At 30.8% G+C, this 24,603-nt stretch overlaps 2 protein-coding genes across 24 annotated transcripts in view; one reads left to right on the top strand and one right to left on the bottom strand.

The window, feature by feature from the left end:
• Positions 1-1,542, top strand: part of LOC148619317 (cilia- and flagella-associated protein 337-like) — a 48,366-nt gene extending 46,824 nt beyond the window's left edge. For all 7 annotated transcript variants that reach the window (XM_088579062.1, XM_088579061.1, XM_088579059.1 and 4 more), the window contains one exon: positions 64-1,542. In XM_088579062.1, coding sequence (XP_088435188.1) covers positions 64-327 — 264 coding nt within the window. In that variant the 3' untranslated portion in view covers positions 328-1,542. The remainder of the gene's footprint in view (positions 1-63) is intronic.
• A 770-nt stretch (positions 1,543-2,312) lies between these two features.
• The window catches only part of LOC148619319 (glutamine-rich protein 2-like), a 32,862-nt gene continuing 10,571 nt past the window's right edge, over positions 2,313-24,603 (bottom strand). For 2 of the 17 annotated variants that reach the window (XM_088579070.1, XM_088579067.1), the window contains 17 exons: positions 23,621-23,635; positions 21,159-21,305; positions 20,368-20,413; positions 19,712-19,788; positions 16,968-17,588; positions 15,265-15,387; positions 14,851-14,925; positions 14,376-14,486; positions 13,865-14,049; positions 13,524-13,586; positions 13,119-13,220; positions 8,303-8,449; positions 7,354-7,461; positions 7,061-7,081; positions 5,793-5,840; positions 5,118-5,205; positions 2,313-4,699 (listed from right to left, as the gene is read on the bottom strand). In XM_088579070.1, coding sequence (XP_088435196.1) covers positions 4,433-4,699; positions 5,118-5,205; positions 5,793-5,840; positions 7,061-7,081; positions 7,354-7,461; positions 8,303-8,449; positions 13,119-13,220; positions 13,524-13,586; positions 13,865-14,049; positions 14,376-14,486; positions 14,851-14,925; positions 15,265-15,387; positions 16,968-17,588; positions 19,712-19,788; positions 20,368-20,413; positions 21,159-21,305; positions 23,621-23,635 — 2,244 coding nt within the window. In that variant the 3' untranslated portion in view covers positions 2,313-4,432. Of the gene's footprint in view, positions 4,700-5,117; positions 5,206-5,792; positions 5,841-7,060; positions 7,082-7,353; positions 7,462-8,302; positions 8,450-10,915; positions 10,949-11,572; positions 11,600-13,118; positions 13,221-13,523; positions 13,587-13,864; positions 14,050-14,375; positions 14,487-14,850; positions 14,926-15,264; positions 15,388-16,967; positions 17,589-19,711; positions 19,789-20,367; positions 20,414-21,158; positions 21,306-23,620; positions 23,636-24,603 lie in introns of all 17 variants that reach the window. The other 15 variants (XM_088579083.1, XM_088579073.1, XM_088579068.1 and 12 more) reach the window with 12 other exon arrangements.

Genomic DNA, 24,603 nt, shown 5'->3' on the forward strand with positions numbered 1-24,603 from the left:
TTTGCTGGCATTGAAGAAAGTGCCCTTATCAAACTAAATGTATTTGATTACATCTTATTTTAGGACATAACAGACTCTACATTACCAACAGACCTACCCCTCAGTCAACAGATGATAGACCGTGGTATAACAGCTATGACAGAGGATCTACTCGTTCAATATGACTTCTCGTATGGAAATATGGACTCCCGGGTATCACCTCCTACTGAAGCTGATAAGAAAAAATCAATGAAATCAAATGCTCCAGAAAAATCACAGACATCACATGGGCGAAGATCGGTCATGAGAATAACACCTCCATTCAAAAAGAACAATACTGTGTTGTAATTTAGTATAGTGTATTATGCCTGTGTCTTTCATTGATTAATTACAGTTGATGCACATTTTGTGGCAAAGGTCCTTGAATTTGCATATTTAATAAGGCTTTTAGTTTTTATATGTTGATGTTATGTTGTCCTTATACCTACTTGAAACAGTTTTAGAGGGAGTATATTTGGAATTTGTCCAACCTTCACCAAGTGTCCCCTCATCTCCTAAGGTTTGACATTTTCATATCTTTTAAGCACAACTACTCTAAACTGCTCAATGTATTGTGATGAAATTTTAGGTTAGGTTTCATATGAAGATGTGCATGAAGGGAGATAATTTTTGCTGGATGTCTTTGAAAGGAGTTAATTCGTATTATGGGTTTCAGTGTGGGAGATAATTAAACTGAAGATTTAAAAGTAATTAAGTAGGGAAGGGTAATTGATTAATCACAGGTTTTTTTGTTCCTGTTCGTTTTGGGATTACTAGTTAGCTTGACATGTTATGTTTATCTTAATTGTTAAAAATTTTGTTGATATAATTGTATTGATTTTTAAACTAAGATCAATTTTTATGAACTTTTCTGTTACATCCTATTTTACAAACTTTTTAAACTTCAGACCTAACAAGATAAACTTGTGCTTTTTTTTAAATTTTTTATTTTGAACGTTTTTGCTTTCTAGAACTTGATATTCAGAGTGTTGTGACACAATTTTTGTAATTTTTAGGCCACTCCACAGTATTTAAGGCATGTCGCATTTGACCCCCAAATCTTCAGATCGAATGATGTACCCTCTGTCAGGGTGTCAACATTGTGTCTGTAATTACTTATCTTGTTAGAATTGTAATTTGATATTCTGAATGTACACCAGCCTAAGAAGTTTCATTACAGTTAGCACCCTTATCTGTCAGGAATTTCTTCTACAGCAGGGTCCTTCAAGATGGTTTTGATATCTATGTCACCATTAAGTTTCTATTTAATTTTCTTATAATAATATCTGTGATACTTTTATTTATATAAAGATAATTTAACAATGTCCACTGTCCTTTGTGCTTGTCAATCCAGTTTATTAAGGCATTTTTTTTTATTTTTTTATTTCCGTCCCACTATGATAAAAAATGTTCTGTTTATAATGCAATCCGTCCTTTTGTGCCATAATGGGATTTCTTATCATATTTATTTATATATTATTTAATGAAAATGCAGAATTTTTCATATTAAACATATAAGAAGTCTATTATTATTTGTTTGTTTTTCAATTCAGTGAGCCTATAAGCTTATTGGGTCACAAGATTTCCATCAACACCCAATTATAATTCCAGTGAATTGAACAAACTACAGATCCTTAACTGCTATGGTCCTCATAAACAGATCCTTAACTGCTATGGTTCTCATTAACAGATCCTTAACTGCTATGGTTCTCATCAACAGATCCTTAACTGCTATGGTCCTCATCTACAGATCCATAACTGCTATGGTCCTCATCAACAGATCCTTAACTGCTATGGTCCTCATCAACAGATCCTTAACTGCGATGGTCCTCATAATATTTATTTTTAAAAACCATAAGAATTACAGTTAGGTAGCTAGCAATGAACATGATGACCACCAGAATCATTCAAGCATTCTTTGACCAACTGTCAGAGTTCAACTTTTTAAATACTAATAATGAAATTGTGATAATATTCCTCATTATTTAGCAGTGAATATTTGTAGATTATTACATAGCATTTTCCATTTATCCTTTGGTATCAGCCAAAGTCTTCCATATCATGCTTGGGACATACTCACTAAAGTATATGTCACCCATGCTCATGGACTACCCTGCAGTACAAACAAAAGGGTTTATAGAAATGTGGATAATAATAAAATGTGATTATAATTTCTTGGGATTATAAAATGAAATAGAATAAGTATGGAATGGCTCAACTAAAAAAAAAAAAGATTAAAAACTTAATATATCTGACAAGGGGAACATATAGGTAGGCATAAATAATATAATATAGACAGTTTGATCAGATTTAATTTGTAGGAAGAATAACATTAGGTTGATCTATTCTATTCATATACAATGGTGCAACATACTGTCTACCAACACACAGCTTAAATGCCAACAAAATTATCTTCCATGCCGTTAACATTCATTTTAATTTGATCTTGATTATTCCTTTTTTTTATTAATTTTACAAATACTGATTTGTGAGTTATATATGAAGGAAAAATTCATTTGAAAAAATCATAGTTTCTTGTTACTTTGACTGGAATATATTTTATTGTACAAATGAGAACTAAAAACACCAATGATAGAGAAAAGGTAAAAATTTTCAAAACATTAAAATGACCAACACAATTTATTGGTACCACTATAAAATATCAATAGGAAAAGATAAAAAGCACAAAATGTAAGTACAGCACCATGTCTTATTTTGAGCAAGGAAGTCTAAGGGGAGATAATTAAAGAAAAAGTGTATCTTTATTACTTAAGGCTAGTTTAAGACAACAATATTTATTGTGTAAACTTTGTTTTAAGTGACACTTGTCAAAAATTTAAAGGCAATAAGTGTCCAGCAAACTAGAGTAAAGACAAAAGTGAATACAGGGAATTACATGTAAATTATCTCCCTTTGATGGGCACATCAACCTGGCTAATATTAAACAAACCTAAAACAATATTACTAAATTATCACAGATGTAATATAACAAATACTTAATAACAGAAACATTATATATTTAAGAATCAACAAAAACAAGAGAACGGAAAAAAAATATCACTGAAATTCACTTTTTCTCTGGACGGAATGCTCAAACATGAGATCAAATTTAACACAAAAACTTTCAAAAACAATTTAAAAAAGACTGCCTAAAATTTAAGAAATTAAGCTTTTGATATAAATATAAGGCAAATACATATAGAATAAGAAAAAACTATGTGCAAAGGGTTTTGAAATAAAAGAAAATCTTATTTTACAGAGATTTGTACATTTTACAAAGAAGTTAACATCAACAACAGTTCAACAATCGTGCTACAATAAACAAATATTGACAAAATATGACACCCAATAATACTGATCATCAATTTTATCCTTTAAAAAATCACCAAAATATAAAAAATATCACAAACTTACTGACTACATAAAGAAGTTTATAGTGCACCAATACAAATAGACGAACACTCATAAAAGAAGGCTCATGTTACTGGGTATCAACTGCAGTCAAATTTTATTTCTCCACTAAACCAATATTGCAGCATTTCAGCATTTAATAATAATAATACCCTTATAGTGGCTTTCTTTCATTAATTCAAAATCTAAGGATGAAAATAAACTACTGTTGCTTATTAAATTTGACTTAATTTTTTCGCACATAAAGGTTGCTTAGATAACTTTAATATATTTAATATTATATTATAAAGTTGTACAGTTGACAATAAAGACTATACTACAATGTACATATTGCTTACAGTGTATACACATTGCACATTTAGGTGAGGAGTGCTGCTTCTAAGTGCTGAGTTTCCATCCTGCAAAATCATACATGTTCTCAAATATTTCTAAGATTATTTAAATATTACAAAGTAGATATACAATTTTCACTAAACAATTTGTAAACGTCTCACTCTGGCTTTTTATAATTAGTAAAACTTCTTAAAGACATAAAAAACAGTTTTTTTTAAATAAAAAGGAAAGAAAAGCAGGCAAATTGTTCCATTGGTAAGAAAAATGAGTCCTTCAAAATCTTCAACACTTCTCATAAAAATAAAACAGTTTACTCCAGTTTTTTCCTTATTTTCTTGATTTTCCAGTGTAACTTGAGTCATTTGCAGAGAAAATTGTATGTTTTAAATCATGTATGTTTTAAATCAGACAAATACACATTTACCATTATCTTATAAAAGACAGGACAAGATGGGAAAAAAAATTTAACTTCATCAAAAATATAACATGCAATATCATGCACAGTAGTTAAACACTATAGATTCTAAAATTATTAGTACCTGGACAGGCAGACGGCTGCATAGACCTATACAACTGATTATACAGTTTTAGTAAAATGTACCTAAATTAAAAATTGTTATAAAATAGGTATAAAGATGCACTAATGATAAGTAATTCATATCACACCCTTTCAGCTTTGGGCAGGTATTTCTATTGGTTTTTCCTCCGGTGGTTCTGGGGACCCAGCAGGCACTGGGGTTGTATGCGTGGAGTCAGCAGGGGGTACTTCCTGTTGCGAAGCTGATGGATGTGCTGACTGTGGCCTTGATCCACCTTTGCTGGATGGTGGTCTTGGTGAATGTATTGGTTTAGCTGATGTAGGACGGGTTACTCTTATTATCTGTTGTCTTTGGGCCTGTGGACTTCTATCTCTCTTCCCTTGTACGATGCTACGCTCCTTTAACAAAAAAAGAACATTCTTTTCTTAGTTAAAACATCCTTGCACTATATCAGGGTCAAAATCATTTAAAATACTTTTCACATAAATATTCAAATTAAGAGAAGAATATTCTTGTATTTTGCAGCTTTATTTAAAAAATCAATGTGGTTTGAAACAAGTTCTCTGATTGGTTGGTTCAATATAAGCAAACTATGTTATTTTGTACAACTTGCTTTGGCATTTTGAGATTGTGATGTTGATTGGTCTACACACCATGGTTCAAATAATTCCAAAAAAATAACATGAATCCACTGGAAATTAAATTATAAGGAATGTTTCTAATTTAACATTTTATACAAAACAACATTTTTTTATAAACCACTATGATTTGATTTGTTTAAATTGACGCAACTGTAATTTCTATAAAACAACCAACCTTAGTCATTAATGGTAGTTTAGCTTCAATCCTGTCCATACGGCCTTTGTAAATATTACCATCAGCTCCCTGAACATCTACCTCTTCTCTGTAAGACAGTAAAAAAATCACACTTTGAGGGCATCATTCCCTTGAACCACAGATCATTCTTATTTCATTTATTAGTTCATACCTAGTAGTTTATCTTAGTCAACATCCAGACAAACCAAATGTAAAATTAGTGAAAGGTGGTTCTTGCTGGTTACAAGTGATGCAAAAAATACAATGTAATCTTAGTTGACGGCAAGCAGTGAATGCCTTTCTACACTTGAAAGAAGTGTGAAGAATTTACACACTGCCATTATTGATGATCAGTTTAAAATTCCAAATAGAGTAAGATACATAAGAAATAATTTATAGGTTCCAAGTTCTGAACACACAGATAATATAGACTATGTTCGTGAGTGAATCCTATATAAGAACAATATAAATTTCGATAGTATGATAAACTTGAAGATTTGTATCACTATCCATGTCTGTATAATGGTTTTAATGTTTTGCTTTTGCCATTAAATGTTAGGATTCTGTGATAACACTAATAAGAATCCTCTCTGTATACTGTCTGACTGAGATTTTTCATTTTACCATCCTTGACTACCTTTTCCAGACTCCTACAATTGAAATTTCAATACTTACTTGTACAGTGGATATATATTAGTCTGTTCTTCTTCTCTGAACAAATGGCTGTAAAATAAAACATAACTTTACATGTTTAACCCATACTTCATAATGAAAGATGTCAGAGAATCTCCATGACCTTGGAAAACCACAGTGTATAGATGGTAAAAGCGAACAGTCCATAAACATGTAAACAATATAAGAACCACACAATGCATGCCATATATGTTTGATAAATCTGTGATGTATCCCCACACTTCCAGCACAATATTCAAGTGATCTATAGCTATGGAATGCTCCATGGTTGTGAAACCATTACAATTACTATTTTCATGTACCAATAAAAAACCATTCAAGATATTGGTATAAAAACGCCACCTGCAAAAATAATGTTTTCTCAGTGTATTGCATACTTCTAAAAGTCAAATATTTTTCAACCAAAAAAAAGGACTTAGCCCTATAATCTTCATTTGAATATTATTACAAAAAGATACTGATAAATTGAATATAATATTAAAATTCACCATTAAAACACAACAACCTAGTGGTAAATTCAGCTGTTGTCATCGTTTCTTCTTCAATTCAAGATACTGATAAGTACAAGCCAAATGCAAAACATTATTATATCAATGTTACTCAAGTTATCACATGAACAACGAAGTGTGGTTGACAGTCACTATGGCAACATTCCCTCATCTCCATCTCAGGGGGATATTGTGTACAATTTAAGACACAACTTCATCTCCCACTAGAGGTGAGCTAATCTCCCAATGGAGATGACGATGGAGAAAGCTATTAGTCTTAATTTATCAAACTGCCAACTTCCTCAACCCATCACAATAATATGATATAAAGAGAACCTAATCAAATTCTGGAAGAAATAAATCCTTTGATACATAAACAAAACAAAGGCCTTTTTCTTTCATCCATTTGTATATGATGAGGAAGGAAAGGGATGTACAATATGCATACAGCCACAAATGTATATATCCCTACCCTAGAACAAAATGACTGCTACATATCTATTGGATGATGATAATATCAAACTACTCATTCTATTTACAGGATGAAATGAGTCAACAGTATTTTAAATGGTGTGCAAATAAGAAGCTGATGATGATTTTGAATTCACAAAATGATAAAAGCATGAGAAGTCTGTAACTAAAAAGATGCAATGCAAAGTTTGTCATAAGAAGGGAAGAATGTATCCACACCAAGCTAAAGCCAGAGAGATATGTGACATTTCCAAAACATGTCACCTATAGTTTTCACCTGGTTAAACCTACCTTGGAGAGTCGGCTGATAACCTAGAATATTTCAACATGCCTTTTTCAACTCTATAACACTAATAATTTAGTTTTACCAATATAAATATTGTTATCTTATACAACATGAACAAACTAACATCTTTTCATTTTCTTTTCACCAGTATGTAAACTGCAAAAGGATGTCTTTCAGATATGTAATTTATAATTAAAATGGTCTGTAAGCAATGAAGGCAAACTTTACTTGAGTTACATGTATTGGTAAATATTATTAAGTAATTATCCTCCCATGTTCTATATATAGAAGTACATACCTGAGGTGTGAAAGTTTGGTCATCCTTTTGTGTGGGAAAGTTGTAGTATGTTGTCCTCCACATGGTCTTGTTGTTGCATAATAATCAGCTATCTCAGCATTAGCATAACTGTAAAAAAAAAAAGTAACATCTATTTCATGAGGATGCCATTTTGTTATAATTTAATTTCAGATGTAACATGTTTTCTGATTGGATAAAAAATTTTGCCCATCATCTCATAGATCGAACTTTGGCATGTGACGGTGACATCTTCAACCTTTTTTGCTGATTTTTTCCTTAATTTTTTTTATCCTAAAATTAAATTATACCGAATGACTGTTACATTTTTTCTGTCTATTTGAAATTACCTCAATGCCTGTGGTGCTACCTTGAAAATAACCAGACACGCTATTTAGTGTGCACCACATGCTTGAAGTTATTTCCTCACAGACTGGAAAAATATAGCAGTCATTCCATAAATATATAAAAATTTTCAGGTGTTAAACTGATGAGAGAAGTTTCATCTTGACAATCAAACAACTTTGATTCTTATAAATGGTTTTGATATGACACAAGGATCATGAAAGCAGAAACAACTGTACATAAATGATTTTATACATGTAGAGAATTGTGTAGTGATACAAAGTTCATTAATTCATGCAACTTAATGATCTAAGCATGCATTGGGACATCATTGTGAGAATGTCATTAATTAAATAGAATACATGCACATGTATAACCCATTCACCAAGAAAAAAACATGCAAACTATACCCCTTTACCCAGGAAGAGAAACATGAAAACTCATACAACAGAGAAATGGGAAAGTGAAAACCATGTTTAGATATGACATTTTCTAATGACCATGTTTTAGGATATCTAACTAGGATAATAAGCATGAATAAATAATTTTAACTTTCATTTTATTCATATTTCTTTTAACAATTATGACTTCTTTAACCATCACTTACACCAGGGCTTCCCTCTGCTGCTGTAGGGCTTCGATATCTTGCCCAAAATGAACAAGGAATGCTTTGAGGTCAGATTTACGCATTCTTGCTAGCTGTTTTTCTGCTAATGCACGTTCAAAATTGATGTTGTTACGACCAATAGGATGTCTGTTGTGATACAGGAAAAGAAAGAAAAGAAAAGAAGTTCAAGAGAAAGATATGAAAAAAGTGAAGTATAGATGATATGAAGAATTACTGATGTTTGAAAAGTTTCTCTATGTAATGAGAAATACATGATTATAAGATTAGATGTAAGTGTAATGATAAGATGATAAGACATCCACAGACAGAGTAATGAATTTAAGACATCTCAAGAAACATGAATGAAAATGATTGAATAAAACGGAATACTTATTTCCCTGACACCTCCCCCCCCCCCAAAAAAAAAAAAAAAAACTTGTATAAGAAATCCCACTTTATGTATAATTATATCCAAATAAGTTTAAACATCCCCATAATTTTGGACTAGAATTATATGGTTACATCTACAGGGTGGGAGGTGGGGGGGGGGGCAGTATAACTAGTATCAATTGTAACCTTTTTAATGCTAAGGGTTATCTATTTTGAAGTGTATGACAGGCTCATCAAAATCACAAATTCAAGAATCCGCGAACTTGTGCTTTCCCCTTAATTATGAAAATTCATTCCCCATGAATATAAGTACTTTCACAGTAAAAGACTTATAAAAGGTCTTATAGGTTCCTTTTTATACCATAAATGCTAATTGTGAGGATAAAACAATATTTGCTTTGTACATGTACTGTAAAGTGAAAAGTAAAATGAGTTTGTACAGTTTCCATTCTTTGAATTAAAAGAAAACACTATCAAACCAGAACCACAACATTTATCACATTGACCATCTATTTCAAACCCAATAGTTTTACCTTCAACTAACATTTTTTGAATGGCCATTTAAATATGAAACAATTATACATTTGAATAGCTATTTCAATAACCGTTTTTGATTCTAATTAATGTGTAAATACAAGGAGTATTGAATTTCATTACCTATTCAAAAAGCTTAACCTTGCACGACCCCCACTTTTATCTTAAATCTTTTATTTGGGTGTTTCATTTCAAAAATATTTTATAATTTTCTTGTGTACAGAAATGTAACACATGCTAAAATTCTATGAAGTTAAAACTTAAATGACAACAGGAAACTAGAGACAAGAATATTGGCCAAGGTATACATCCATCACATAGTACTATTTGTTACAAGGTATACATCCATCACATAGTACTATTTGTTAACACTGAAGTAAATGGAGAGAAAACAAGAGGATAATGTAACATAAGAAAGAAACTTCAAGACGAGGAAGATCATAAATGATTTTTTTCTGTTTTTTTTAGTGAGTGAAAAGTAAGTTTTACCCTTTGGCGTAATAATTCTTGAAACCATAAAAATGTAATGCATTTTTTTTTCATGATGCTTCATACTGCTCCATATTATGTCCGTGAACAAGGTGTATTGGGCTGCCTATTAAGCCCCAGTATTGACTTGGCCCAATACAGCTATATTCACCCAAATACAACTGTCTTAGTATGCTGTATCATGACTGGTTGGTGCATAGTTTGTATGCTTATATACCCTTGTCTTAGTATGCTGTATTATGATTGGTTGGTGCATAGTTTGTATGCTTATATACCCTACTTACAATGATTTGTAGATGTAGCTAACATTCAACATTTTAAATGTCACCAAATCAATACATAGTTATATATCTATTTCAAATCTCCAAATAATACTTTAATATAATATCTTCCATTAACCCAATTGGAAAAATTAAAATAAAAATCCATTACCAATTAAAAAAGATAGTCAAAATTATTTTTTGTATTGGTTAATGCCCATTCTAAGTGTATTGATTAATGTCCCTTAGATATAACAATCAACTAGTTGGTCTTACCTAGTGATAACTTGAAAAGAGAATAATTTACAATATGATTATGCAAAAATACAAGTCAAATGGTGTTAATGTATTGTATATTCATTGTCATATATTTTGATTAAAGAAACAGTAATAATGGAGAAGTTCACAAATGGAAAAAATGTGTGTTAGAAGAGATGAAAAAATAATGAATTGATGACTTTTTTTCTAAAGCACCTAAACCTTGTCCTAAATCTGATGAGCACTGGTATTACATTATATAAATCTAAGTATCATATTATATCCATGCAAGAAGCCAGGAGTTTTATCATAGTATTTGTTAGATGAATAAATTAAGTTTTGAATCTAGACAAGATCCATTAGGGTTTAAGCATCTATGGTCTTTATATCCTCGACTACCCTTTTGCGTCTCAAATATTCAGTTTTTCACCATAGAATTAAATATTTAACAAAAGAGAAAAGTTCACAAATACATGTGAAGGAGAAATCAAAACAATGATCACTCAGAAAACCAGAGAGTTGTGCATTAAAGTCATGTGTTACTCCACAGTATCATGCCAATGTGCTCCTAAAACCTGCAACAAAAACACAAGGAGGAGTGTAGTGGAAAGGGAGACTACTCATTACTCTGAAAGGCTGGTGCTATAGGATAGTATTAGTAAGAACTTTGATATTGAATTACCGAGGACCAGGTCTGTCTATTCCTGCATACATTCTGTTAGAAAAAAAATACACAAAAGAAAATTGCATAATTAGGGTTAACTATGAAGCAATGTGTCAGTAATAATTAACAAAAAGTGCAAAACCAAATAGTCAAGCACTAAATTAGTAATAAAAATACTGAAACCTTAAAAATGGATTGATTCAAAAAACAAAAATTTAAAGCTTGTAACTTAGGAATATTAAATGAAATTTAAAATTTAAGAATACAGAAACAACAAGTAACATGCAATTTATAAAATACCAAAAACTAACAGCACCCTAAAACCATGCTGTGCAGTCTGAACAGCTGTTACATGAGGTAATAGTATCTAATATTAACAAATACTGGACTGAACAATGGTTCATCATGCATGAGATCTGCTACACTAATGCTGGCATATCAGTTCTCATATTTTCTGAAACTTTGGTTTAAAAAAGTTCTCTAAAGAATGCCTATACAGTAAGCATGTTATCTGGTCAAAAGTAATTTCCATTTAAAGAAACTTGACCATTATAGATCTCATGATGGAACAAATATATCAATATTGTCATTTAGAAATAAATATGCCAGCATAAACTTAAACTGTGAAAGGGAATATGACTCCATGCTTTATAGAATTGATGGGAGATTTAGTACCGCTGTAATCGGGGGCTCAACTTGGATCTGAAACCATATGAAGATAAAGTTTTCATTGGGCACTTTTGGAATATATTTCTATTTAATTAGCACTGTTACAAGCAAAATAATCACATGGAAGTTATCACAACATATCTCAAGGTAGGGATTGAAAAAGTAAATAATAACTAACACATGAACAGGTAAATAAAAAAATAGCAAATGTATTTTCCTTTGTACTAATATTTATTTTTTTTTCAATTGGCTAATACAAAATATATTTGTAAAAGGATGAATTTTATTCAACATTCGTTATTTCATAAATAAAATGCTGGGCTGAGCAAAGCTTGATACAAAGGCAGAGGTTGAACCCTGAATAGTTGGGGCACTACATTTAAGCTCGATAGAACTCGGGAATAAAATTGTGATCAAATATCTGATACATACTTAATGTGATCAAGGAACTTATTCATTTTAAAAAGTGAACATTAACTTTTAATACTACAATATCAAAACTCAAAGAGGTACCGTTAAACTCAGCATGTTAAAGAATCACATGAATTTCATTTTTTGTTGAAATCAACTTCTGGACTCTGATTAGGCTTAACTTGAAAATATGGTAAACAATTGATTTATATATAAATACACAATTGATGGACACATCAAATAACCATGTAAGTCATTTTTTTTTGTTTTTACCTCAATTACAATCTGTTTGAAGAATATCAAAGAACCCTACTCAATTGTTTAACAAAATTCATGTTGGACCCCAATATGGACCAATTAGAAAGCAGGATCAAAATAAAAAATCTGTGTATGGTTATATTCAGTATATTATCAAAAGATAACAAAAAAGTCAAGACTTAAATGAATTAACATTCAAATTGGAAAAAAATAAGACATTTGGCCGTACAAGTTTTTTCGAGCACCATCAAATCATAATTCCTTAAGGGTAAATCCCTAAACTCAACCAAAATCTTCATTTTGTGGTAAAATTTTATTGAGATCCATTCTACTAATGTTAAAGTTATTGCATGAAAACCAATTGTCTATAGATGAAGTAATGATGAGACAACAACAGTGTCATACCAATATAGGACCACAGAAAATATGACCTCATAAAAAAATCAAACAGTAATATACAACAGAAAATACAATTACTGAAGAGAACAACAAAAAAGAAACATTCAAGTAAATAAAATCTAATCAATTAAGTATAAATACAAAAATTATGAAAAAAAAATATATTAAAAAGTGCAATACAAGAGAAACCAAGAAATATTTCTTTAATTGATAACTGTAACAGGCAACAATATCTATCAGATCTAATTCTGAAGAAACTCTTCTGAAACATTATGTAAAAAAATCTTGTTAATTTTGACAATCATTACTTCACAAAAAAAAAACATCACTTAAAACAATGTTGAAATTATATTAGAAAGCAGAAAGCCCTTAATTAGAAATGTCTTTTTTCTCTGATAGAAAATTCTTGCCAGTCAGCACTACAAAGTCTAGCAATTAAAAAGAAACTACACTAGACAAATGTTATCTCTCCTGAATTTCCTACCTTTTAGCATGCTGTCTGATCTGATCCAACTCAAACGTGGTGTAAGGCCTAGGTGATCTGGTTGGGTGAAGACCATTGTGGGTGGGTAGTGATGGTACTGGCCTGGTAATAAAAATTCATTTTTAAATTCCAGTATTTTGAAGCTTTCAAGATGTTCTATTTATTGTCCTCAGGTTTTCATGAAAAGTTATTATTTTATTTTCTTCTTACATAAATATAAACACTATAACAATGGTATGTAACATCTATTGAGGAAAAAGGTATCAATAAAGATTTTTTACCAGTATATTTTTGTTGAGGAAAAGTATTTCAGTAAAAATATGTTTCAATGGATACTGAGGATTTCTTTTCAATAGAGATATATTTCCATATTAAAAAAGAAGTAGACAAGTTAAAAAATCATACCCTGTTGGAACGATATCTACTGGTCTATCACATGATATACAGTGGAACTTCTGGATAAGTTGTCTGTAAACAAAATCATACATGTAAATGTTGTGTCATTCCTAAAATTATCAATGAAAATAATACATTGCTGTTATAGCAATAAAATATAAGGAATTAAAAAACAAACTAACTGACTGATGATTGACTAATTGACAATAATTTTTTAAACTGGTGAATATTTCTTTTAGAAATAAAGACCACTCACAATAAAATTTTATTTAATCTAAGTAAGGTATGAATTAAAAATAAAAAATCCTCTTCCTCCAGGTCTAATTAGAATGATAAGCCTGTATACATACCTTCTGATTCCAGCAGCATCATCTTCTGTCCATTCGACAGGTGCTTGATTCTGTTTCTTCAGTTTTTCATTCAATGCTCTTAGCCTGCTTTCTAACCATTCTTTAAGGGGATCTAACTCTAGACGATCCAATTTACCTTCAATGTCATCAGCAAATCTCTTACACTGATGGTTCCATGCCTCTTCCTGAAATAGATTAAAACATATATAATGCATGTGCTGAAAGTATCTTTAGATTTTATTATTTTATTGTGCTTTTATATTTTTAACACAAAAAAATCTTTACGTCAACAATCTTCTGTATATGTTTTTTTTTTAATAGTTCTTTTAACTTGCTACTAATTTCTAATTTCTAAAACTAAATTTCTATTCAAAATATTTTAGGAAGATTTTATAATGAATTTTGCATGCTTTATAGATTAATGTACTTCAAGATTCATGTGAACTCCATCACAAATTTTATTTAATTCATAAATCATGTGAAATTCACGTGAAATACTGTGGATACTCACATTTCCAGCAAGTTTATCAAGAATTTCTTTGATCATCTTATTGATATCATTAGTGGTTGTATCAAACAAGGAATGGTTGACCTTGTTATCCAGTGACCTCTTATCTGCTTTCTGAAAAAGGTAAAAAAACAAATAAGTAAGAGACTATTCTATTATTAAAAAGAGCTTCTATACCTGGAAAATCACAATTTGCTTGAAAACAACCTCTAGAAAGATTTATCAGTACTTAAATGAAACTATACAAGTTCAAAGGTCAATAATTGTTCTTTAGTGGTAACGTAACTCAGTTATTTATTTTTTTAACATTGTTTTACGGACAATTTTACTTTTATTTATCATTTAGATTTCCTTCACATAATATCATACTTTTCTTATGAATCCCAATTTCATAATAAATGAATTACATTTTTATGTATTGGTCTCCATTTTCTAGGTCTCTGTACATTACAAAATATTAACTTTTTAAAGAACTTACAACATCGACTTCTGCCTGAACAAAATCTTTATCTGCCTTAATTTCTTGTAACTTGTCACAGTAGGCAAACAATTTCTAAAATGTACAAATATTACAATCAATCATTATGGCAAGGAAAAACAGATGTTAACCATAGTAGGAGACAGAAATGCTTACAACACTGACAAACTATTAACAGGTACCATATCTTGCTTTCTTTACCCAAAACAAACTCTCCTGTAGAATTAAATTCTCAGACTTTTTAAAAAGTACACTGAACTTCACCAGAATATTGCAGAACAAAGATCCAATCATTCTTTTCCATTTATATAAGTCATTTACAGAACCTCATGGGTAACACTCTCAACTCCATTGTTCTCCTTGAGCATTTCTAAAGTGCCATCCTGGAGAAGTCTTCCTGAACAATAATTTTACCTCAATTTCTTTAGATCTGTTAGAGTTCTCCTCGATGATATCCTTAGTGGTACCATGGAGTTTTTCTACCTCCTCCTGGAGTTGTTGTATGGCGAGCTGAGCTCTACTGAGGGCATCACTATCCTATAATAATATAGGATATTATTTAGTATTGAAGATTCTTTGGCTATTACATTGTGTGCATCATGTTTAATCCTCCACTTAGACACACATAATACAGGTGTAATACTAACCTCTTTAAATATTTCATTTACAAACAAAACTTCTAAAATGGTGATTAAATTACAGAAGACTATATCAAGTTCAATAAAAAGGTTGATATCATGGAATAGAGATGTCTAAGTAGCAGTCTTTATCAAAACCAAACAGACCGTTATTTGTATATGTCAAAAACCCACCAAGTTCACTTCTATTTCTTATTCATAAACAGTTACAATCTTAGTCTGTCATATTTGGTTGTTTCACTTTCAAGATAAAAATTAGATACACTATATCATGATTTGTTTATTGACAATAAATTGGCACATTGCAAGAATTATCCTTCTTGATTTGGTTTGGTTTGGTTGATTCTAGTGAGATATGAGTGCATGGTTTTCTCAAAAATAAATTCTGAAAATCATCTTTGATCAGTGGGTTTTTCTACACCATGAATCCCCTCTACTATAGGCAGTGTCTGAATTTTATATGGACTGGTACTTGAGTAAATATAAAAACTTTCTCTACATTCAGAAATATAAAATCTTATTAAGCTTTGTTAAAATGTTTGAATAGAATGATGCCTATAGTAAAAAGCATATTTGTGAACTACCAGTTTCTACTTTACCACTAAAACATCTTTTGTTTTACAAAGAAAATTCACAACAGGGCAAGCAAAGCAAAAAGCATAAACCTACAGAAAAAAACACAAAAAGCATAAACCTACTGAAAAAAAAAGAAAAACAATAAAATTGTGAAAGCAATAAATTAAACTGGTAAGTGGGTATACTGTATATAAGACGTTTTTGATTTATTAAGTATGTCCTCTAATGTTCTGTTTATATCATTAAGTGACCTTAAAGAGAAAGTTGATAAATTGTACAGTAAAGATCTATCAGAATATATATGGGTTAATCTCTAAGTATGCCATTTCTTGGGAAACAAATATACATAACAAAACCCTTTAAAACCAGTCCTGTGAAAACCAAGTAAATACATTATATTTGTTACACCTTGAATAGAGAAAAACGTCATAATTAGGATTCATTACATGGGGTTCAAAATGAATTGTAGGGTTCAATTGTAAACATTATTAGAGTGCACATTGAATTCATACATGATGAAGCAATTTAACATAGCAATGTAAATATGGAAAAGTAATAAAGGTAACAAGCAGGTGAGGATAGGTGAAAGTACAGGTAAATAAAAGGTGAAGTGAGGTAAAAGCCAGACAGCCATATACGCCCACCTTTGATACAGTGTTTGGTCTGGAATTCCGGTTGCTAGGGACATGATCCCATACAAAGTTTACCTCAGATAAACGTCTTAATACTGGAGGGCTTTGAAAAAATACTGAATCCACATCCTTGAAGCATGGTTTAAAAAATAAATCATTTTGTCAATTTTATGAACTTGTCAAAGTATGCCTTTCATTAGATAGTACATACACTTCAAATGAAGCATTAGGGTGTCATCACATAAGAGCTTATCTTTCTCCTAATACATACCATTTCATTGCTACCATCTGCAAACTTAGCCCTCAACATTGCAAATTCCACTCCCTTAGCCATTTTCTTTAGATCTTGGTCAAGGGTGAAGATTTTATCTCTGACATTGTGAAGTTGGTCATTGACAATGTATGCTAGAATCTTCAGTTTATTATTACAGATAATAATATCTCCAACCACTTCCACAGGAGAACTCTGGTCTTCTATTTCTTCCACATGCTCCTTGGTGAAGATTTCCATTAATTCCTGTCTCAGGGATGCAGGAGTTCCTCCTTGCTCCACATTATGTACAATATCCTCCTCCTCCTCCTCCTCTTCTTCTTTTGCAGTATCACTTGGGCTTTGTGATAACCCTTCTAATGGATCTGGACGATTTTCCATAGTATTTAGCCAAGACTTAAGATTAGAAACATTGTTCTGGTAAGCATTATCACCAACAGCCATTTCCTGGAACAACTTGAATCGGTCTTCAAGAATTTCCACCTTCCTTGTAATTGTTTCCATGGCAATGGCTTGCATCTCTTTTTCATGTTGTAGCAGGAGAAGTTCAGAACTGGATGCATGTTGTACCTCACCTTCACCATCTTTTGAAGGTTTGACAGCAAGAGCCAGGCGAGAAGCCTGATGAACAGGATAGAAAAAGTTCCAAAGAGAAGTAGAAGAGTTAAAAGAAAAGAAATAGCAGAAAAGTAGAATGATAAAAAGATATAATCGAACTGTATGGTTCAATTTAATCATAGTAAAAGATTAGTATGTGTAAAAAATTGTATGTGAGGTATAGATTTTTATTGCTTAATTGTTGATATTAAACAATAATAATGTTTCATTTCAAGCTGAATGTCAATTCAATATTTAATAATGATATGACTTCTCTCCATTGATCTTTTCCCTAATAACAAAATTTGGGTGCTGTATTCTGTAAGAATCAGGCATAATTGAAAAATAATAAATCATGAAGAAAAACATAAATTCGACAATTTGGGCACATAGTTTATGGTCTATTGAAGACGAATTGACAGTTCTTTTGTCTTCAAAGTGTCAGCGGATGCAGAAAACTAAGTTCAAAGTTAAAATAGAATGATGGGGAAAGTGAGTTATCTGCCTTTGAGGATGAAAATGTGATCCATTACATATAATTTATACCTTTAAAAAAAAGGAAATTACCGGTAATGTGATTTCTGTATTTCATATAACATTTTTAATAAGTTTTCATGAAAAGATTTGTATTTTTTTCACCATGATTCATCCACTGCCTGATTCTAACAGAGAATAACACTTAATAAACTAACTCATCTGATAACTCTTTGATTTAAGATTTTGTAATGTATTTACAGGAAATGTATTCCTACAGTATGCAGATAGCTTCATGTATTGCATTAAGAAATTTTTTAAGACAATTCTTGGCTCTTGCATCATTAGGACCAAATTGTGTATTCAAAAACAAGTTTAAAAACAACTTGTGAGCCTTCCCATAGTAAAGAGCCTATGATACTGAGGATTCTTATTAGTACAACAGTCTTTGACATAGCCAAAATCAAGCTAGTAAAAATCAATAAAATTTGTGTTGAAATTTAAGAATTTGGTTTGTACCTAGAATGACAAGGCACAGGATGGTTTACATTTTCTAAATGATATGCAGCCCCTCTCCAGTGATTTTTAATATTTTAAGAAAGAAAAACTAAGTAGGGTTCAATAGTCCCAGCAAGAGGTTTTTTTCATAATTACACCAATTTAACCCCTTAAAGCTACTTAAAATTGATAATAGAATAATAAACCAGACACTAGCATGCATTTATATTCTAACCAAGTTTGTGTACAGTGGTTACAAATAGTTTTCACAACCATGGAATAACAAAGATTATTTATACAAACAGATTGAACAAAGTAGTGATTATAACTATGAATATAGAATATAGAATTGGAATTTATTGGAATTGATTAGAAATAAACTGGAGATAAAAGCAGGCCTTTAGTGGAATTCAGTAAACCTTTACAAAAACCAAACTTTCAAAGGTTCTTTGAAGACAAGTTTGTAATAGTAATTGCAGTTATCAATCATACACAGAAGTTCAAAATAACCTGGAACAGCTTATATACAACACCGATCCTGAGATTTTAAAAGGGAAGTTCACTATATTTTGGGCTGTTCTTTAATTTTTTGCCCATTTAGTGTGTGAAATTTACTGGTAATAAATTTTCAATGAATAATGGGAGTTCCAACTCCTGAGGTATCCCCCTACATCCACCTATCCTTAAAGCATGTTTCAAGCATGAAATTTTTACTATATATAGTATAGAACCAGATTTAGAGAAATTCAGTTATGAGATTTATCAAAGATCTAAGTACTATACTACGAGGAAAGAACCCAATGCATCTGAAAACACAGAATAAACAAAGGCTATACCTGTTTTAGGTCATTATTTTCTGGGTTCTGAAATAGTTCAAGTATTATTATCTTCCTAAATCCAAAAACAACCAATTCAAAGCTTAACAGAATGTTTTAGAAAGGTATAAATACTACAATTCATATATTTCCATAACAGAACTTTATCATTTAGGTAAGCATTGCAGAGATGAAGCTTGATAAGTAAGATGGAATTGGAAAAGCTACCTGGCAAAGCTTGTTTTAAAATGCCTATGGAAATGTTCTAAAAGCATTCTAACATTAAAACTGTTAATATCACAGCACTCAATATGGACATGTTAGTAGCACCAAGGAATAGATCCTAATGCTAATTCTTACCTTTTCTCTGGCAGCTGTCAGAGCATCAACTTCTTCCCTTAGTTTCTGCAGTTGCTCTAAGAGGTCACTCGAAAGATCTACAATTAAATTTACAATGAAACAACTCATTTTGACAAAAACAGATAAATGTTTCAGTGCTTCACTTTTCTAAGTTGGTCATGCATTGATTTTCAGACAATTAATTTAATTTGCTTTCAATTAACATCAATTCATAGACATAATGCATTTAAGAAATAGAGCATTTGACCAGGAGGACATGTCACCTAGTCACTTGGTTCTGACAGTGAACTTTCAATGTTCACTCTATCCTTCTTGGCAATAAAGTAAGCCAGTTGTTCTAAATTGAGTTACAATGTAAGTTCATTATAAATGTACTTATTGTACATTCTAAACCCATTAAACAAGCCAGTATTACTGAAGTTTCTACAATGATGATTACTCCTTGTTCACTGTACAGTTAACTACCTGAGACATTACATCAGGTGACTGCCATTTATTCAAGGAAAGATCAACTCTATTCCCTGAAGTTAACTACATTACCCACTGTAATTAATATATAACTTATATGTGTCTGGTTCAGATGAATTGTGTTATTATTGCCTTAACTAACATCACTTCAGTTTGTCCTGATGATATAAATTTGACTTATTACTTACTGAAGTTTTCAAGAGCATCTTTGTCAAGCTTCTTCTTAATTTCCTCCTACAAAATAAAATAATATTTTATTATGGATAAAATACTATCATGTAGGACAAGCAAAAATAAACAAAAAGTAAACAAATTCAAGTTTCATATTTTTTTTACTTGTAAGGCAAAATGTATAGATCTCCATTTAAAACACTTAATATTTCACCATAAACACTCATTTAAAATATTCATAGATAGAGAACCACAAATGCAGTAACAGTACTACTGGATAAATAAGTGGCATAAACAATAACATCATAGCCCATACAATGATGATGTTCAGGAGATAAGTTTGGTTTTCCCTTGATTAAATGGCAATTGCCTTTGGTAGTTAATTGGATGGTATTGGATAGCAGATAATTGGATGGTATTGGATGGTAATAATTGGATGAATGGATGGTACTGGATAGTAGATAATTGGATGGTTTTGGATGGTAGTTAATTGGATGAATGGATGGATGGTATTGGATGGTATTGGATAGCAGATAATTGGATGGTATTGGATGGTAGTTAATTGGATAGATGGATGGTATTGGATGGTATTGGATTGGATGGTAGTTAATTGGACAAATGAGAAGGAGTTTAAACTTTCTATTAGATATAGATTTAAATGCATTTATACCTGTGGATTAAAAATCTCTCTCCCAATTGCCCAGTTAACTGTCTAAAGAAGTTTCTCATGTTATTGTAATTTTATCAAGGAAAGATTAACTCTATCCCTTAAACATCATCATTGTATGTGCTGTAAATCAGTCCATACCTCTAAGTATTCCACACGTTTGGTAAGGGCATCATGGCTGTCACTCAATTTTCCTAACTTCTCTAAAATATCTAATAAGGTATCTGATGGACCAGACATACCACTGCTCATACGAGTCCCAGGTCGAGAAGAATTGGGTCTTGATTGCTGTAAATAATAGATTCAGTTTGTTGATTAATAAAACTAATTATACTTAAGGTACTCTTGAATTTTGAGAAAAAATGTCATACATGTACTGGTAGTTAAAAACGTATTCTATTATGAAAGAACCGCATAATGAGACATTAAGTCACCAATTTGACAACAAAAAAACACTAGAAACAAATTAGTAAAGATAGGTCTACTGAGATAGAAACAAACTGAAACCATATATGATCGTGACAAAGGATTACATGCACCATTTTTTTAATCTTAATAGTATGAATTAATATATAAAAACTGACACAACAAACAATCGGGTACATCTAGTTTTCTATCAACAAACTTTGCCGACAATTTTATAGTTTAACATCTATAAAGTGTTATTCACATAGAGGTATAAACAAAACTTAAAATATCTGCATAAAACATTAAAACCCTTCTGTAAAGTTTTAATAAATTCCTAAATGAATAACAAGAACATAAAAAATTTATCCATATACATCAAGTGGGTGTTTCATTAACTTCAAGTAATACTGGTTACATACATGCACATACTGAATTTCCCAGGACACCAAAATGAAATAAGTTTCATGGGAGATAATGTTCAATTCAGGATGAAATTGTAAATTGAATGTATTGTTCAGTGAAAACTCTATAGATTTGATTTCAACTATTCACACCAGACAAGATCAATCCATAGTCAGTTCAGAATTGATCTGACATTGTTTTGTTGTCAGTTGATGATCTGCAATGTAAATTTTTTGTCAAATGAAATCAATGCAGGACATATTCATGGTGATATGTGTCAAAATCTCACTTAACACAACTCTATAGTATCATCAGAATGTAATCTCTATTGTTAGATTCTCAGACCCTAATTATACCACTTTATTACTGTAAATCTAAGGTTTTATCTTTTCTCTCTGGGATTGCCATATTGCAATCTCCTGTTACCATAATGATTTTTCTCATCAGTCACAAATTTGACCAATAATTAAACTACTAATTGACAATCACGACAGGCATTTAGTGGAATACTAATGACATTGCTGGGTAATAGCTGGTTATTTATATACAATATTAGAATATTGGAATTGATACTGTAGACTGTCAATGAGTATGCTACTCAAGGTTCATAAATTATCAAACTACCGCTATTACCGACTTACTGACAAAAAAGGGTGGACATATTTCCTGATTTTATTACAATATCAAAAAGGCCTTTATGGCTTTTAATTTCCTGATAGCAATAGTTTTGGTAACCTACTATCAAAGCAAAAGTAACAGTTTACTCATGACATGTTTGATTTTTTTTAAAGCTGTTCTATTTATATTATATTAAACCTAGTTTAACAGAATGTATAAAGAACCACAAATCTTTATTTATACTTAGAGAACATAATTATAAATCCATTTGATAAGGTGCAAGGCATAAATACTGAAGTCATACAGGATAAATCTCATTTAATTAAACATAGAAGAATTTTAATGTAACTTTAAAACGGATTATAATTTGAAAATAGGGAAATTCTCTGTACATAAAACATTGTCTCATCAGTGCATTGAAACATTCTTATATGCTCTCTATCATCAGAAACTCGGTGATCTATAATAATACCTTACAATGAAAATAAGCTTACCAAATTTTAATCGTAATGAAATAACTTCAAGTAAAACCTACTTATGGTAGCCAGAAAAACACTACATGCAGACATTAGCTTCAAAGAAAAAAAAAACATTTCATTTCACAGCGAGCATTTCTATAGATTATTATATGATTATTCTTCAGAAGCATTTGAAACAAAGACACACAATTCAAATTGCATTAACTCATCTCACGGTTCAGTGGACAACCCTATCATTATCCTGAACTGATACAACTAATAGCAACCAACCTCTATGGTTGTGTTTCTAATGTCCTTCAAAAAGCCCATTAATAGAATTCACTTTTAATATCATTGGCATCATATAGGGGATAAAGGTAATTTAAAAAAATGTATTTGTACATGTTTCAATTGACAGTGCAACAATGCATAGCTTCTGTGCTTGACCATTCTCCAGACACTTTGCTAGAGATTTTTACTGAGCATGCAGTGCACCTTCCCACCTGTGTTGTATATATAAAATAAAAGGTACATTGCATTTTTACATTAAATATTTTGAAGAGAGGTTTTGAGATAGATTTTGATAAATGAAGCAGAAATATTGATTATAAACATATTCCCCATATAAGCTCATCTGATAAACAAAAACATTGATTAAATGCCATGGAAACCAAAGTCAATCATGCAAAGATGGTGTTCACCATGCATAGTACAAACCTTCAACTGACGATTCTGTTGAAAAATAACATTATAAGCATGATTAATACCATAAAAGCTAAAACTGTTTATATAAATAACACTGAATTCAGAGAACAAAAATAAAAATTATGTTCTGTACATTTGATTAATTGAAAATTCAGATAGTGTATCAACAGAAATGAATATTTATTTAATCAAAGCAAATAGTTATGATCATAGTAAACATAAGTTTGGACTGACATGTTAAAAAAAGCAAAGAAATAAAATTAATATACATAATTTATGGTTTGAGATGCATTACTGATAAAATTTAATTGAGCCATTTAAATTTGGCCCAGTTTTAGTTAGATGACAAACTCCAGAGAGTCACCTAAAGAAAACTGTTTTCTTTAAACACATAACATTTTTTATAAATGTCATGACTGCTGGAGTTCATTACAAATGTATTTAAAAATAATGTACTTTCATGCTCAAACTATCAAATCAAATACAGCTAGGTGTAGTGGTACACCTTTTTAGAAAGTACATTCATGCATGTACATGATAGAATGTCAGTTATTTCCAAATGATGACTAACAAGTCAATCTAATACTCTGTTTTAAGTAAATGAAATGTATCTTTTTTATAACATTATATGAATTCTTTTGAAGTCATTCATCACAAAAGTACACTTACATGAAAGAATGTGATTCTAAATAATCAAACAGGGGAACATTGCTCTTTATTACAGAATAAATAACATAATTTATCATAGAAGAAAGAAAAGAAGAGACCTACAGTTTGTAGGTGATGTCATACTAAATAATAAGAAAATAATTTAACTTTAAAGTTCCTAGAGGTAAACTATACAAAACATAGAAAAAATCTCTGTACCCAAAATAAATTTCATTGTTAAAACCTGATGTGCTACTTTGTATTTACACATATTTATACAAGTATATGGTTTTAAAGTACATTTAGAAGAAGGCAATAGTCACAGATAAACTATGACAAAATATAAA

This window comes from Perna viridis, chromosome 4, assembly GCF_037379345.1.
Source record: "Perna viridis isolate PV_CMFRI_1.1 ecotype Kerala chromosome 4, ASM3737934v1, whole genome shotgun sequence".
Taxonomy (NCBI): Eukaryota; Metazoa; Mollusca; class Bivalvia; order Mytilida; family Mytilidae; genus Perna; species Perna viridis.